Here is a 17,125-nt window from a genome sequence, read left to right as displayed (position 1 = left end):
CTCCACCATTCAATAAGATCATGGCTCACCTGACTAACTTCAACCACACATTCCCGCCGACCCCTGATAACCTTTCACCCCCCCATCCCCTTATTAACCTTTCACCCTCGTTAATCAAGAATCTATCTCACTCTGCCTTAAATATATTCAAAGACACTGTATCCACTGCCATTTGAGGCAGAGAGTTCCAGAAACTCACAACCTACCAAGAGAGAAGAAATTATCCTCACCTCCATGTTAAGTGAGAGCCCTAATTTTTAATCAGTGATCCCTGGTTCTAGATTCTCCTACAAGAGGGAACATCCTCTCCACATCCACCCTGTCGATACCCCTCAGGATCTTAAAGGTTTCCATCAAGTCGCCTCTTACTCTTCTGAACTCTGGTGGATACAGACCTAACCTCTCCAAACTTTCCTCATAAGACACCCAGCCCCTTCCTGGGATTAGTCTGGTAAACCTTCTCTGAACCGCTTCAAACACTGTTACATATTTCCTTAAATAAGGAGACCAATACTGTACACAATACTCTCGATGTGGTCTCACCAATGCCCCGTACAATTGAAACATAACCTCATTACTTTATCCAAGTCCCCTCACAGCAAACAATAACGGTCCATTAGTATTGCTAATTACTTGTTGTACCTGTATATCAGCCTTTTGTGATTCAAGCACTAGAACACCCAGATCCCTCTGCACGATGGCAGGTTTCCTTCCCTAAAGGGACATTAGTGAACCAGTCGGGGTTTTATAATCCAACAGTTTCCTGGTCACTTTTATTAGGACCAACTTTATATTTCCAGATTTTTATTTCATAAACTGAATTTAAATTCTGAAAGTGCCATGGTGGGATTTGAACTCACATTAGAATAGAATAGAATAGAAACCCTACAGTACAGAAAGAGGCCATTCGGCCCATCGAGTCTGCACCGACCACAATCCCACCCAGGCCCTACCCCCATATATTGTACTCACTAATCCCTCTAACCTATGCATCTCAGGACACTAAGGGGCAATTTTAGCACAGCCAATCAACCTAACCCGCACATCTTTGGACTGTGGGAGGAAACCGGAGCACCCGGAGGAAACCCACGCAGACACGAGGAGAATGTGCAAACTCCACACAGACAGTGACCCGAGCCGGGAATCGAACCCAGGACCCTGGAGCTGTGAAGCAGCAGTGCTAACCACTGTGCTACCGTGCCGCCCTCGGGATTCTCCCACATTCTCGGGATTATTTGTTTCATAACATAACCACTGCATGACTGAACCCATAAAATCAGGGATTAAATACAGAATTTCTGAAACAGAAACCTCTCACCTGTTACAGAGAGATAGACGAGATCAAATTGCTCCCAATAATATCCTGCACTCGTCCTCTTGTAAATCTGACACTCGTACTCGCTCTGGTCTGACTCCCTGAGGTCCGAGAGCAGAACTGACCAGTTTCCTTGTTCCAGTTGATCTCTGAACAGCTTTGTTCTGTTTCTGAACCGTGGGTCTTGTTCCCTCAAATCATCGTTTCCATTGACAAACTTGTGCAAAAATTTATGTTTGGGTGTCCCCCAGATTACCTGTAAATCTGAGACTGGGACATTCCCGTTGTAGGTACAAGGCAGCACAACCTGCTCCGCAAGGAACCCAGAAACTGGGACAGGCGAGTCACCTGGAAAAGATTGAAAGTATTTATCCACAGATATAACCTCCCTGCTGGTACATTACATCCCAAGCTTCACATGGTTACACTGCCATGCTTGATTTACAAGAAGCACTGATCAATACCTCACTGCTTTCATTTGTGTGGGAAGGTTAAAGCTCAGGCATTGAGGGCCTTCAACTAAACCCAGCTTGTGCTGGATATTTGGAAGCACAGAGCAGCTGGACAGCACTTTCAATCACATGTTTTCCATTTGTCCACATGCTGGGAGAACACATCAGGATATTGGTCACCTCCCCTTGGGAGAAAAATCACAGACTGGGGGGTGGACAATGTGAGGTGGAACTCAGGAGCTGAAAACTGACCCGAAAACCAAATGGATTCACCAACCTGATGACCCGACTCCCCACGCTCCTAGATAATTCCCAGCTCTATTTGATCCCAGTGCGGTCCCAGACTCCTGATCCCAGAGCTCAGGATCTCATCCCAGTTCCACTTGATCCCTGTCACCCATTCCAGTGTCACCCAGTCATCATTCCAATGTCACCCAGGCACCCATCCCAGTGTCACTGAGTGTTGCTCGGTGTCCAGATCCCACTGTTCACCTCACAGGGGTTAATGTGAAGACATTAGCTGCCTTCCTTTCAGCTCTGATGATCATTGTGTGTGGTGTGAAGCTACGGGGCCCAATCCCTCATTGGCTCCACTTACAGTTCACACAGCAGCTTAAAGCAAGATGTATTCCTGATCCCCCCACCCTTTGATCAGAGCTGAAATGTTCCAGCAGTCACAGCTCTTACCTGAAACAGCAGCAACAACACTGAGCAGCAGCAGCAGCAGCAGGAGTTTGTGGAAGGTGTGTCCCTGCAACAAGAAAACACAGTTACCCCCTTTACAACTGATTCACTTCCTGCTCAGATTGATGATTGGACTGCCCAAAACTTCCAGTGCAAAGAATTGTCCTCCTGCCCAGGATTATGTGCTGAGGGACACACTCAAGCTTGGAGCAGCTGCTGCCAGGGCACGATGGGGAAAGGTCACTGTGTAAGGCTTTTAAGCCCAGTCATACTGAAGGGCTGTTAAAGATCTATAAACCCTGAGACTGAGAGTTTAATGTCAGAGGGTGAGTGCTGAGGGAGTGCCGCACTGTCAGAGGGTCAGTACTGAGGGAGTGCCGCATTGTTAGAGGGTCAGTACTGAGGAACTGCCGCACTGTCAGAGGGTCAGGACTGAGGGAGTGCTGCACTGTCAGAGGGTCAGTACTGAGAGAGTGCCGCACTGTCAGAGGGTCAGTACTGAGGGAGTGCCACACTGTCAGAGGGTCAGTGCTGAGGGAGTGCCGCACTGTCAGAGGGTCAGTGCTGAGGGAGTGCCGCACTGTCAGAGGGTCAGTACTGAGGGAGTGCCGCACTGTCAGAGGGTCAGAGCTGAAGGAGTGCTGCATTGTGAGAGGGTCAGTACTGAGGGAGTGCCGCACTGTCAGAGGATCAGTACTGAGGGAGTGCCGCACTGTCAGAGAGTCAGTACTGAGGGAGTGCCGCACTGTCAGAGGGTCAGTACTGAGGGAGTGTCGCACTGTCAGAGAGTCAGTACTGAGGGAGTGATGCACTGTCAGAGGGTCAGTGCTGAGGGAGTGCTGCACTGTCAGAGGGTCAGTACTGAGGGAGTGCCGCACTGTCAGAGAGTCAGTACTGAGGGAGTGATGCACTGACAAAGGGTCAGTACTGAGGGAGTGCCGCACTGTTAGAGGGTCTGTACTGAGGGAGCACCGCACTGCCAGAGGGTGTGCTGCACTGTCAGAGGGTCAGGACTGAGGGGGTGCCGCACTGTGGGAGGGTCAGTACTCAGGGAGTGCCGCACTGTCAGAGGGTCAGAGCTGAAGGAGTGCTGCATTGTGAGAGGGTCAGTACTGAGGGAGTGCCGCACTGTCAGAGGATCAGTACTGAGGGAGTGCCGCACTGTCAGAGGGTCAGTACTGAGGGAGTGCCGCACTGTCAGAGGGTCAGTACTGAGAGAGTGCCGCACTGTCAGAGGGTCAGTGCTGAGAGAGTGCCGCACTGTCAGAGGGTCAGTGCTGAGGGAGTGGCTCAGTGTCAGAGGGAGCACCGCACTGTCAGAGGGAGTGCTGCACTGTCAGAGGGAGTGCTGCACTGTCAGAGGGTCAGTACTGAGGGAGTGCCGCACTGTCAGAGGGTCAGTACTGAGGGAGTGCCGGACTGCCAGAGGGTCAGTACTGAGGGAATGATGCACTGTCAAAGGGTCAGTACTGAGGGAGTGCCGCACTGTTAGAGGGTCTGTACTGAGGGAGTGCCGCACTGTCAGAGGGTCAGAGCTGAAGGAGTGCTGCATTGTGAGAGGGTCAGGACTGAGGGAGTGCCGCACTGTCAGAGGATCAGTACTGAGGGAGTGCCGCACTGTCAGAGGGTCAGTACTGAGGGAGTGCCGCACTGTCAGAGGGTCAGTACTGAGAGAGTGCCGCACTGTCAGAGGGTCAGTACTGAGGGAGTGCCACACTGTCAGAGGGTCAGTACTGAGGGAGTGCCGCACTGTCAGAGGGTCAGTGCTGAGAGAGTGCCGCACTGTCAGAGGGTCAGTGCTGAGGGAGTGGCTCAGTGTCAGAGGGAGCACCGCACTGTCAGAGGGAGTGCTGCACTGTCAGAGGGAGTGCTGCACTGTCAGAGGGTCAGTACTGAGGGAGTGCCGCACTGTCAGAGGGTCAGTACTGAGGGAGTGCCGGACTGCCAGAGGGTCAGTACTGAGGGAGTGATGCACTGTCAAAGGGTCAGTACTGAGGGAGTGCTGCACTGTCAGAGGGTCTGTACTGAGGGAGCACCGCACTGCCAGAGGGTGTGCTGCACTGTCAGAGGGTCAGTACTGAGGGAGTGCCGCACTGTCAGAGGGTCAGAGCTGAAGGAGTGCTGCATTGTGAGAGGGTCAGGACTGAGGGAGTGCCGCACTGTCAGAGGGTCAGTACTGAGGGAGTGCCGCACTGTCAGAGGGTCAGTACTGAGGGAGTGCCGCACTGTCAGAGGGTCAGTACTGAGAGAGAACTGCAGCGCCAGAGGGTCAGTACTGAGGGAGTGCTGCACTATCAGAGAGTCAGTCCTGAGTGAGTGCCGCACTGTCAGAGGGTCAGTACTGAGTGAGTGCCATACTGTCAGAGGGTCAGTACTGAGGGAGAGCCGCACTGTCAGAGGGTCTGTCCTGAGGGAGCACCGCACTGTCAGGGGGGTGCTGCACTGTCAGAGGGCCAGGACTGAGGGAGAGATGCATTGTCAGAGGGTCAGAGCTGAGGAAAAGCCGCACTGTCAGAGGGTCAGTACTGAGGGAGTGCCGCATTGTCAGAGGGTCAGTACTGAGGGAGTGCTGCACTGTCAGAGGGTCAGTACTGAGGGAATGCCGTATTTTGAGAGGGTCAGTACAGAGGGAGTGCCCCACTGTCAGAGGGTCAGTGCTGAGGGAGTGCTGCACTGTCAGAGGTTCAGTACTGAGGGAGTGCTGCACTGTCAGAGGGTCAGTACTAAGGGAGTGCCGCACTGTCAGAGGGTCAGTACTGAGGGAGTGCTGCACTGTCAGAGGGTCAGAACTGAGAGAGTGCCCCACTGTCAGAGGGTCAGTACTGAGGGAGTGCTGCACTGTCAGAGGGTCAGTACTGAGGGAGTGCCGCACTGTCAGAGGGTCAGTGCTGAGGGAGTGCCGCACTGTCAGAGGGTCAGTGCTGAGGGAGTGCCGCACTGCTAGACGGTTGATATTGAGGGAGTGCTACACTGTCAGAGGGTCAGTATTGAGGAATTGCTACATTGACAGAGGGTCAGCACTGAGGGAGTGCTGCACTGCCAGAGGGTCAGTACAGAGAGAGTGCCGCACTGTCAGAGGGTCAGTGCTGAGGGAGTGCCGCACTGTCAGAGGGTCAGTGCTGAGGGAGTGCCGCACTGTCAGAGGATCAGTACTGAGGGAGTGCCGCACTGTCAGAGGGTCAGTGCTGAGGGAGTGCTGCACTGTCAGAGGGTCAGTACTGAGGCAGTGCCGCACTGTCAGAGGGTCAGTGCTGAGGGAGTGCCGCACTGTCAGAGGATCAGTACAGAGAGAGTGCCGCACTGTCAGAGGGTCAGTCCAGAGGAAGTGCCACACTGTCAGAGGGTCAGTACTCAGGGTGAGCTGCACTGTGAGAGGGTCAGTGCTGAGAGAGTGCCAGACTGTCAGAGGGTCAGTACTGAGGGAATGCTGCACTGTCAGAGGGTCAGTACTGAGGGAATGCTGCACTGTCAGAGGGTCAGTACTGAGGGAGTGCTGCACTGTCAGAGGGTCAGTACTGAGGGAGTGCTGCACTGTCAGAGGGTCAGTACAGAGGGAGTGCCAGACTGTCAGAGGGTCAGTACTGAGGGAGTGCCGCACTGTCAGAGGGTCAGCACTGAGGGGGTGCCGCACAGTGGGAGGGTCAGGACTGAGGGAGTGCCGCACAGTCAGAGGGTCAGTACAGAGGAAGTGCCGCACTGTCAGAGAGTCAGTACAGAGTGAGTGCCGCACTGTTAGAGGGTCTGTACTGAGGGAGCACCGCACTGTCAGAGGGTCAGGACTGAGGGGGTGCCGCACTGTGGGAGGGTCAGTGCTGAGTGAGCGCTGCACTGTCAGAGGGTCAGTACTGAGGGAGTGCCGCACTGTCAGAGGGTCAGTACTGAGGGAGTGCCGCACTGTCAGAGGGTCAGTACTGAGGGAGTGCCGCACTGTCAGAGGGTCAGTACTGAGGGAGTGCCGCACTGTCAGAGGGTCAGTACTGAGGGAGTGCTGCACTGTCAGAGGGTCAGTACTGAGGTAGTACTGCACAGTCCGAGGGTCCGTACTGAGGGAGTGCCGCACAGTCCGAGGGTCAGTACTGAGGGAGTGCCGCACAGTTAGAGGGTCAGAGCTGAGGGAGTGCCGCACTGTCAGAGGGTCAGTACTGAGGGAGTGCCGCACAGTCCGAGGGTCAGTACTGAGGGAGTGCCGCACTGTCAGAGGGTCAGTGCCGAGGGAGTGCCGCACAGTCCGAGGGTCAGTACTGAGGGAGCACCGCACTGTCAGAGGGTCAGTGCTGAGGGAGTGCCGCACTGTCAGAGGCTCAGTACAGAGGGAGTGCCACATTGTCAGAGGGTCAGTACTGAGGGAGTGCCGCACAGTCCGAGGGTCAGTACTGAGGGAGTGCCGCACAGTCCGAGGGTCAGAGCTGAGGGAGTGCCGCACTGTCAGAGGGTCAGTACTGAGGGAGTGCCGCACTGTCAGAGGGTCAGTGCTGAGGGAGTGCCGCCCAGTCCGAGGGTCAGTACTGAGGGAGTGCCGCACTGTCAGAAGGTCAGTACTGAGGGAGTGCCGCACTGTCAGAGAGTCAGTACTGAGGGAGTGCTGCACTGTCAGAGGGTCAGTACTGAGGGAGTGCCACACTGTCAGAGGGTCAGTACTGAGGGAGTGCCGCACTGTCAAAGGGTCAGTACTGAGGGAGTGCCGCACTGTTAGAGGGTCTGTACTGAGGGGGCACCGCACTGCCAGAGGGTGTGCTGCACTGTCAGAGGGTCAGGACTGAGGGGGTGCCGCACTGTCAGAGGGTCAGTACTGAGAGAGAACTGCACTGTCAGAGGGTCAGTCCTGAGTGAGTGCCGCACTGTCAGAGGGTCAGTACTGAGTGAGTGCCGTACTGTCAGAGGATCAGTACTGAGGGAATGCCGCACTGTCAGAGGGTCAGTACTGAGAGAGAACTGCACTGTCAGAGGGTCAGTACTGAGGGAGTGCTGCACTGTCAGAGAATCAGTCCTGAGTGAGTGCCGCACTGTCAGAGGGTCAGTACTGAGGGAGTGCCGCAATGTCAGAGGGTCAGTACTGAGGGAGTGCCGCACTGTCAGAGGGTCATTACTGAGGGAGTGCCGCACTGTCAGAGGGTCAGTACTGAGTGAGTGCCGTACTGTCAGAGGATCAGTACAGAGAGAGTGCCGCACTGTCAGAGGGTCAGTCCAGAGGAAGTGCCACACTGTCAGAGGGTCAGTACTCAGGTTGAGCTGCACTGTGAGAGGGTCTGTGCTGAGAGAGTGCCGCACTGTCAGAGAGTCTGTACTCAGGGAGCACCGCACTGTCAGAGGGAGTGCTGCACTGTCAAAGGGTCAGTACTGAGGGAGTGCCGCACTGTTAGAGGGTCTGTACTGAGGGAGCACCGCACTGCCAGAGGGTGTGCTGCACTGTCAGAGGGTCAGGACTGAGGGGGTGCCGCACTGTGGGAGGGTCAGTACTCAGGGAGTGCCGCACTGTCAGAGGGTCAGAGCTGAAGGAGTGCTGCATTGTGAGAGGGTCAGTACTGAGGGAGTGCCGCACTGTCAGAGGATCAGTACTGAGGGAGTGCCGCACTGTCAGAGGGTCAGAACTGAGGGAGTGCCGCACTGTCAGAGGGTCAGTACTGAGAGAGTGCCGCACTGTCAGAGGGTCAGTACTGAGGGAGTGCCACACTGTCAGAGGGTCAGTACTGAGGGAGTGCCGCACTGTCAGAGGGTCAGTGCTGAGAGAGTGCCGCACTGTCAGAGGGTCAGTGCTGAGGGAGTGGCTCAGTGTCAGAGGGAGCACCGCACTGTCAGAGGGTCAGTACTGAGGGAGTGCTGCACTGTCAGAGGGTCAGTACTGAGGGAGTGCTGCACTGTCAGAGGGTCAGTACTGAGGGAGTTCCGTACTGCCAGAGGGTCAGTACTGAGGGAGCGCCGCACTGTCAGAGGGTCAGTGCTGAGGGAGTGCCGCACTGTCAGAGAGTCAGTGCTGAGGGAGTGCCGCACTGTTAGACGGTCTGTTCTGAGGGAGCACCGCACTGCCAGAGGGTGTGCTGCACTGTCAGAGGGTCAGTACTGAGGGAGTGATGCACTGTCAAAGGGTCAGTACTGAGGGAGTGCCGCACTGTTAGAGGGTCAGTGCTGAGGGAGTGCCGCACTGTTAGAGGGTCTGTACTGAGGGAGCACCGCACTGCCAGAGGGTGTGCTGCACTGTCAGAGGGTCAGTACTGAGGGAGTGCCGCACTGTCAGAGGGTCAGAGCTGAAGGAGTGCTGCATTGTGAGAGGGTCAGTACTGAGGGAGTGCCGCACTGTCAGAGGATCAGTACTGAGGGAGTGCTGCACTGTCAGAGGGTCAGTACTGAGGGAGTGCCGCACTGTCAGAGGGTCAGTACTGAGAGAGAACTGCAGCGCCAGAGGGTCAGTACTGAGGGAGTGCTGCACTGTCAGAGAGTTAGTCCTGAGTGAGTGCCGCACTGTCAGAGGGTCAGTACTGAGTGAGTGCCATACTGTCATTGGGTCAGTACTGAGGGAGAGCCGCACTGTCAGAGGGTCTGTCCTGAGGGAGCACCGCACTGTCAGGGGGGTGCTGCACTGTCAGAGGGCCAGGACTGAGGGAGAGATGCATTGTCAGAGGGTCACAGCTGAGGAAATGCCGCACTGTCAGAGGGTCAGTACTGAGGGAGAGGTGCATTGTCAGAGGGTCAGTACTGAGGGAGTGCTGCACTGTCAGAGGGTCAGTACTGAGGGAATGCCGTATTTTGAGAGGGTCAGTACAGAGGGAGTGCCCCACTGTCAGAGGGTCAGTGCTAAGGGAGTGCTGCACTGTCAGAGGTTCAGTACTGAGGGAGTGCCGCACTGTCAGAGGGTCAGTACTGAGGGAGTGCCGCACTGCTAGACGGTTGATATTGAGGGAGTGCTACACTGTCAGAGGGTCAGTATTGAGGAATTGCTACATTGACAGAGGGTCAGCACTGAGGGAGTGCTGCAGTGCCAGAGGGTCAGTACAGAGAGAGTGCCGCACTGTCAGAGGGTCAGTACTGAGGGAGTGCCGCACTGTCAGAGGGTCAGTGCTGAGGGAGTGCCGCACTGTCAGAGGGTCAGTACTGAGGCAGTGCCGCACTGTCAGAGGATCAGTACAGAGAGAGTGCCGCACTGTCAGAGGGTCAGTCCAGAGGAAGTGCCACACTGTCAGAGGGTCAGTACTCAGGGTGAGCTGCACTGTGAGAGGGTCAGTGCTGAGAGAGTGCCAGACTGTCAGAGGGTCAGTACTGAGGAAATGCTGCACTGTCAGAGGGTCAGTACTGAGGGAGTGCTGCACTGTCAGAGGGTCAGTACAGAGGGAGTGCCAGACTGTCAGAGGGTCAGTACTGAGGGAGTGCCGCACTGTCAGAGGGTGAGCACTGAGGGGGTGCCGCACAGTGGGAGGGTCAGGACTGAGGGAGTGTCGCACAGTCAGAGGGTCAGTACAGAGGAAGTGCCGCACTGTCAGAGAGTCAGTTCAGAGTGAGTGCCGCACTGTTAGAGGGTCTGTACTTGGGGAGCACCGCACTGTCAGAGGGAGTGCTGCACTGTCAGAGGGTCAGGACTGAGGGGGTGCCGCACTGTGGCAGTGTCAGTGCTGAGTGAGTGCTGCACTGTGGGAGGGTCAGTGCTGAGTGAGCGCTGCACTGTCAGAGGGTCAGCACTGAGGGAGTGCCGCACTGTCAGAGGGTCAGTACTGAGGGAGTGCAGCACTGTCAGAGGGTCAGTACTGAGGGAGTGCCGCACTGCCAGAGGGTCAGTACTGAGGGAGTGCCGCACAGTCCGAGGGTCAGTACTGAGGGAGTGCCGCACAGTCCGAGGGTCAGTACTGAGGGAGTGCCGCACAGTTAGAGGGTCAGAGCTGAGGGAGTGCCGCACTGTCAGAGGATCAGTACTGAGAGAGTGCCACACTGTCAGAGGGTCAGTACTGAGGGAGTGCCGCACTGTCAGAGGGTCAGTGCTGAGGGAGTGCTGCACAGTCCGAGGGTCAGTACTGAGGGAGCACCGCACTGTCAGAGGGTCAGTGCTGAGGGAGTGCCGCACAGTCCGAGGGTCAGTACTGAGGGAGTGCCGCACTGTCAGAGGGTCAGTGCCGAGGGAGTGCCGCACAGTCCGAGGGTCAGTACTGAGGGAGCACCGCACTGTCAGAGGGTCAATGCTGAGGGAGTGCCGCACTTTCAGAGGCTCAGTACAGAGGGAGTGCCACACTGTCAGAGGGTCAGTACTGAGGGAGTGCCGCACAGTCCGAGGGTCAGTACTGAGGGAGTGCCGCACAGTCCGAGGGTCAGAGCTGAGGGAGTGCCGCACTGTCAGAGGGTCAGTACTGAGGGAGTGCCGCACTGTCAGAGGGTCAGTGCTGAGGGAGTGCCGCACAGTCCGAGGGTCAGTACTGAGGGAGTGCCGCACTGTCCGAAGGTCAGTACTGAGGGAGTGCCGCACTGTCAGAGAGTCAGTACTGAGGGAGTGCTGCACTGTCAGAGGGTCAGTACTGAGGGAGTGCCACACTGTCAGAGGGTCAGTACTGAGGGAGTGCCGCACTGTTAGAGGGTCTGTCCTGAGGGAGCACCGCACTGCCAGAGGGTGTGCTGCACTGTCAGAGGGTCAGTACTGAGGGAGTGCTGCACTGTCAGAGAGTCAGTCCTGAGTGAGTGCCGCACTGTCTGAGGGTCAGTACTGAGAGAGTGCTGCACTGTCAGAGAGTCAGTCCTGAGTGAGTGCCGCACTGTCAGAGGATCAGTACAGAGGAAGTGCCACACTGTCAGAGGGTCAGTACTCAGGTTGAGCTGCACTGTGAGAGGGTCTGTGCTGAGAGAGTGCCGCACTGTCAGAGAGTCTGTACTGAGGGAGCACCGCACTGTCAGAGGCTCAGTACAGAGGGAGTGCCGCACTGTCAGAGGGTCAGTACAGAGGGAGTGCCAGACTGTCAGAGGGTCAGTAGTGAGGGAGTGCCGCACTGTCAGAGGGTCAGCACTGAGGGGGTGCCGCACAGTGGGAGGGTCAGGACTGAGGGAGTGCCGCACTGTCAGAGGCTCAGTACAGAGTGAGTGCCGCACTGTCAGACGGTCAGTACTGAGGGAGTGTCGCACAGTCCGAGGGTCAGTGCTGAGGGAGTGCCGCACTGTGGGAGGGTCAATGCTCAGTGAGCGCTGCACTGTCAGAGGGTCAAAACTGAGGGAGTGCCGCACTGTCAGAGGGTCAGTACTGAGGGAGTGCCGCACTGTCAGAGGGTCAGTACTGAGGGAGCGCCGCACTGTCAGAGGGTCAGTACTGAGGGAGTGCCGCACAGTCCGAGGGTCAGTACTGAGGGAGTGCCGCGCAGTCCGAGGGTCAGTACTGAGGGAGTGCCGCACTGTCAGAGGCTCAGTACAGAGGGAGTGCCGCACTGTCAGAGGGTCAGTACTGAGGGAGTGCCGCACTGTCAGAGGGTCAGACCTGAGGGAGTGCCGCACTGTCAGAGGGTCAGTACTGAGGGAGTGCCACACTGTCAGAGGGTCAGTCCAGAGGGAGTGCCACACTGTCAGAGGGTCAGTGCTGAGGGAGTGCCGCACTGTCAGAGGGTCAGTCCAGAGGGAGTGCCACACTGTCAGAGGGTCAGTCCAGAGGGAGTGCCGCACTGTCAGAGGGTCAGTACTGAGGGAGTGCTGCACTGTCAGAGGGTCAGTACTGAGGGAGTGCCACACTGTCAGAGGGTCAGTACTGAGGGAGTGCCGCACTGTCAGAGGGTCAGTCCAGAGGGAGTGCTGCACCGTCAGAGGGTCAGTACTGAGGGAATGATGCACTGTGGGAGGGTCAGTACTCAGGGAGTGCCGCACTGTCAGAGGGTCAGAGCTGAGGGAGTGCTGCATTGTGAGAGGGTCAGGACTGAGGGAGTGCCGCGCTGTCAGAGGGTCAGTACTGAGGGAGTGCCGCACTGTCAGAGGCTCAGTACAGAGGGAGTGCCACACTGTCAGAGGGTCAGTACTGAGGGAGTGCCGCACAGTCCGAGGGTCAGTGCTGAGGGAGTGCCACACAGTCAGAGGGCCAGTACTGAGGGAATGCCGCACAGTCCGAGGGTCAGTACTGAGGGAGTGCCACACAGTCAGAGGGTCAGAGCTGAGGGAGTGCCGCACTGTCAGAGGGTCAGTACTGAGGGAGTGCCGCACTGTCAGAGGGTCAGTACTGAGGGAGTGCCACACTGTCAGAGGGTCAGTACTGAGGGAGTGCCGCACTGTCAGAGGGTCAGTGCTGAGGGAGTGCCGCACAGTCCGAGGGTCAGTACTGAGGGAGTGCCGCACTGTCAGAGGCTCAGTACAGAGTGAGTGCCGCACTGTCAGAGGGTCAGTACTGAGGGAGTGCCGCACTGTCAGAGGGTCAGAGCTGAGGGAGTGCCGCACTGTCAGAGGGTCAGTACTGAGGGAGTGCCACACTGTCAGAGGGTCAGTCCAGAGGGAGTGCCACACTGTCAGAGGGTCAGTGCTGAGGGAGTGCCGCACTGTCAGAGGGTCAGTCCAGAGGGAGTGCCACACTGTCAGAGGGTCAGTGCTGAGGGAGTGCCGCACTGTCAGAGGGTCAGTACTGAGGGAGTCCCGCACTGTCAGAGGGTCAGTCCAGAGGGAGTGCAACACTGTCAGAGGGTCAGTGCTGAGGGAGTGCCGCACTGTCAGAGGGTCAGTACTGAGGGAGTGCCGCACTGTCAGAAGGTCAGTACTGAGGGAGTGCCGCACTGTCAGAGAGTCAGTACTGAGGGAATGCCGCACTGTCAGAGGGTCAGTACTGAGGGAGTGCTGCACTGTCAGAAGGTCAGTACAGAGGGAGTGCCGCACTGTCAGAGAGTCAGTCCTGAGGGAGTGCTGCACTGTCAGAGGGTCAGTACTGAGGGAGTGCCACACTGTCAGAGGGTCAGTACTGAGGGAGTGCCGCACTGTCAGAGGGTCAGTCCAGAGGGAGTGCTGCACCGTCAGAGGGTCAGTACTGAGGGAATGATGCACTGTGGGAGGGTCAGTACTCAGGGAGTGCCGCACTGTCAGAGGGTCAGAGCTGAGGGAGTGCTGCATTGTGAGAGGGTCAGGACTGAGGGAGTGCCGCGCTGTCAGAGGGTCAGTACTGAGGGAGTGCCGCACTGTCACAGGGTCAGTACTGAGGGAGTGCCGCACTGTCACAGGGTCAGTACTGAGGGAGTGCCGCACTGTCAGAGAGTCAGTCCTGAGTGAGTGCCGCACTGTCAGAGGGTCAGTACTGAGTGAGTGCCGTACTGTCAGAGGGTCAGTACTGAGGGAGTGCCGCACTGTCAGAGGGTCAGTACTGAGGGAGCACCGCACTGTCAGGGGGGGTGCTGCACTGTCAGAGGGCCAGGATGAGGGAGTGCCGCACTGTCAGAGGGTCAGTGCTGAGGGAGTGCTGCACTGTCAGAGGGTCAGCATTGAGGGAGTGCCGCACTGTCAGAGGGTCAGTGCTGAGGGAGTGCCGCACAGTCCGAGGGTCAGTACTGAGGGAGTGCCGCACTGTCAGAGGCTCAGTACAGAGTGAGTGCCGCACTGTCAGAGGGTCAGTACTGAGGGAGTGCCGCACTGTCAGAGGGTCAGACCTGAGGGAGTGCCGCACTGTCAGAGGGTCAGTACTGAGGGAGTGCCACACTGTCAGAGGGTCAGTCCAGAGGGAGTGCCACACTGTCAGAGGGTCAGTGCTGAGGGAGTGCCGCACTGTCAGAGGGTCAGTCCAGAGGGAGTGCCACACTGTCAGAGGGTCAGTGCTGAGGGAGTGCCGCACTGTCAGAGGGTCAGTACTGAGGGAGTCCCGCACTGTCAGAGGGTCAGTCCAGAGGGAGTGCAACACTGTCAGAGGGTCAGTGCTGAGGGAGTGCCGCACTGTCAGAGGGTCAGTACTGAGGGAGTGCCGCACTGTCAGAAGGTCAGTACTGAGGGAGTGCCGCACTGTCAGAGAGTCAGTACTGAGGGAGTGCTGCACTGTCAGAAGGTCAGTACTGAGGGAGTGCCGCACTGTCAGAGGGTCAGTACTGAGGGAGTGCTGCACCGTCAGAGGGTCAGTACTGAGGGAATGATGCACTGTGGGAGGGTCAGTACTCAGGGAGTGCCGCACTGTCAGAGGGTCAGAGCTGAGGGAGTGCTGCATTGTGAGAGGGTCAGTACTGAGGGAATGCCGCACTGTCAGAGGGTCAGTACTGAGGGAGTGCTGCACTGTCAGAAGGTCAGTACTGAGGGAGTGCCGCACTGTCAGAGGGTCAGTCCAGAGGGAGTGCTGCACCGTCAGAGGGTCAGTACTGAGGGAATGATGCACTGTGGGAGGGTCAGTACTCAGGGAGTGCCGCACTGTCAGAGGGTCAGAGCTGAGGGAGTGCTGCATTGTGAGAGGGTCAGGACTGAGGGAGTGCCGCGCTGTCAGAGGGTCAGTACTGAGGGAGTGCCGCACTGTCAGAGGGTCAGTACTGAGGGAGTGCCGCACTGTCAGAGGGTCAGTGCTGAGGGAGTGCCGCACTGTCACAGGGTCAGTACTGAGGGAGTGCCGCACTGTCACAGGGTCAGTACTGAGGGAGTGCCGCACTGTCAGAGAGTCAGTCCTGAGTGAGTGCCGCACTGTCAGAGGGTCAGTACTGAGTGAGTGCCGTACTGTCAGAGGGTCAGTACTGAGGGAGTGCCGCACTGTCAGAGGGTCAGTACTGAGGGAGTGCCGCACTGTCAGAGGGTCAGTACTGAGGGAGTGCCACACTGTCAGAGGGTCAGTACTGAGGGAGTGCCGCACTGTCAGAGGGTCAGTGCTGAGGGAGTGCCGCACAGTCCGAGGGTCAGTACTGAGGGAGTGCCGCACTGTCAGAGGCTCAGTACAGAGTGAGTGCCGCACTGTCAGAGGGTCAGTACTGAGGGAGTGCCGCACTGTCAGAGGGTCAGACCTGAGGGAGTGCCGCACTGTCAGAGGGTCAGTACTGAGGGAGTGCCACACTGTCAGAGGGTCAGTCCAGAGGGAGTGCCACACTGTCAGAGGGTCAGTGCTGAGGGAGTGCCGCACTGTCAGAGGGTCAGTCCAGAGGGAGTGCCACACTGTCAGAGGGTCAGTGCTGAGGGAGTGCCGCACTGTCAGAGGGTCAGTACTGAGGGAGTCCCGCACTGTCAGAGGGTCAGTCCAGAGGGAGTGCAACACTGTCAGAGGGTCAGTGCTGAGGGAGTGCCGCACTGTCAGAGGGTCAGTACTGAGGGAGTGCCGCACTGTCAGAAGGTCAGTACTGAGGGAGTGCCGCACTGTCAGAGAGTCAGTACTGAGGGAATGCCGCACTGTCAGAGGGTCAGTACTGAGGGAGTGCTGCACTGTCAGAAGGTCAGTACTGAGGGAGTGCCGCACTGTCAGAGGGTCAGTCCAGAGGGAGTGCTGCACCGTCAGAGGGTCAGTACTGAGGGAATGATGCACTGTGGGAGGGTCAGTACTCAGGGAGTGCCGCACTGTCAGAGGGTCAGAGCTGAGGGAGTGCTGCATTGTGAGAGGGTCAGGACTGAGGGAGTGCCGCGCTGTCAGAGGGTCAGTACTGAGGGAGTGCCGCACTGTCAGAGGGTCACTACTGAGGGAGTGCCGCACTGTCAGAGGGTCAGTGCTGAGGGAGTGCCGCACTGTCACAGGGTCAGTACTGAGGGAGTGCCGCACTGTCACAGGGTCAGTACTGAGGGAGTGCCGCACTGTCAGAGAGTCAGTCCTGAGTGAGTGCCGCACTGTCAGAGGGTCAGTCCTGAGTGAGTGCCGCACTGTCAGAGGGTCAGTACTGAGGGAGCACCGCACTGTCAGGGGGGGTGCTGCACTGTCAGAGGGCCAGGATGAGGGAGTGCCGCACTGTCAGAGGGTCAGTGCTGAGGGAGTGCTGCACTGTCAGAGGGTCAGTACTGAGGGAGTGCCGCACTGTCAGAGGGTCAGTCCTGAGGGAGCACCGCACTGTCAGGGGGGGTGCTGCACTGTCAGAGGGCCAGGATGAGAGAGTGCCCCACTGTCAGAGAGTCAGTGCTGAGGGAGTGCTGCACTGTCAGAGGGTCAGCATTGAGGGAGTGCTGCATTGTCAGAGGGTCAGTACTGAGGCAGCGCCGCACTGTCAGAGGGCCAGTACTTAGTGGGTACTGCACTGTCAGAGGGTCAGAACTGAGAGAGTGCCGCACTGCTAGACGGTTGATATTGAGGGAGTGCTGCACTGTCAGAGGGTCAGTATTGAGGAATTGCTACATTGACAGAGGGTCAGCACTGAGGGAGTGCTGCATTGTGAGAGGGTCAGTACTGAGGGAGTGCCGCACTGTCAGAGGGTCAGTGCTGAGAGAGTGCCGCACTGTCAGAGAGTCTGTACTGAGGGAGCACCGCACTGTCAGAGGTTCAGTACAGAGGGAGTGCCGCACTGTCAGGGGGTCAGTACTGAGGGAGTGCCGCACTGTCAGAGGGTCAGTACTGAGGGAATGCTGCACTGTCAGAGGGTCAGTGCTGAGGGAGTGCTGCACTGTCAGATGCTCAGTACTGAGGGAGTGCCGCACTGTCAGAGGGTCAGTACTGAGGGAGTGCCGCACTGTCAGAGGGTCAGTACTGAGGGAGTGCCGCACTGTCAGAGGGTCAATGCTGAGGGAATGCTGCACTGTCAGAGGGTCAGTGCTGAGGGAGTGCCGCACTGTCAGAGGGTCAGTACTGAGGGAGTGCTGCACTGTCAGAGGGTCAGTA

General features: G+C 57.5%; 1 protein-coding gene across 4 annotated transcripts in view; it reads right to left on the bottom strand.

The window, feature by feature from the left end:
• The window catches only part of LOC144485972 (CD276 antigen homolog), a 60,742-nt gene that overhangs the window by 9,101 nt on the left and 34,516 nt on the right, over nt 1–17,125 (bottom strand). The window contains exons 3-4 of one of the 4 annotated variants that reach the window (XM_078204056.1): nt 2,455–2,518; nt 1,319–1,663 (exon numbers count right to left, since the gene is read on the bottom strand). The exons of 2 other annotated variants lie outside the window; for them this stretch is intronic. In XM_078204056.1, coding sequence (XP_078060182.1) covers nt 1,319–1,663; nt 2,455–2,518 — 409 coding nt within the window. The remainder of the gene's footprint in view (nt 1–1,318; nt 1,664–2,454; nt 2,519–17,125) is intronic. One more of the 4 variants, XM_078204049.1, reaches the window with a different exon arrangement.

The sequence above is a fragment of the Mustelus asterias genome, unplaced genomic scaffold (genome assembly GCF_964213995.1).
Source record: "Mustelus asterias unplaced genomic scaffold, sMusAst1.hap1.1 HAP1_SCAFFOLD_257, whole genome shotgun sequence".
NCBI lineage: Eukaryota > Metazoa > Chordata > Chondrichthyes > Carcharhiniformes > Triakidae > Mustelus > Mustelus asterias.
Note: the sequence above shows the minus strand (reverse complement) of the source record. Positions and strands in the feature narration are given on the sequence as shown.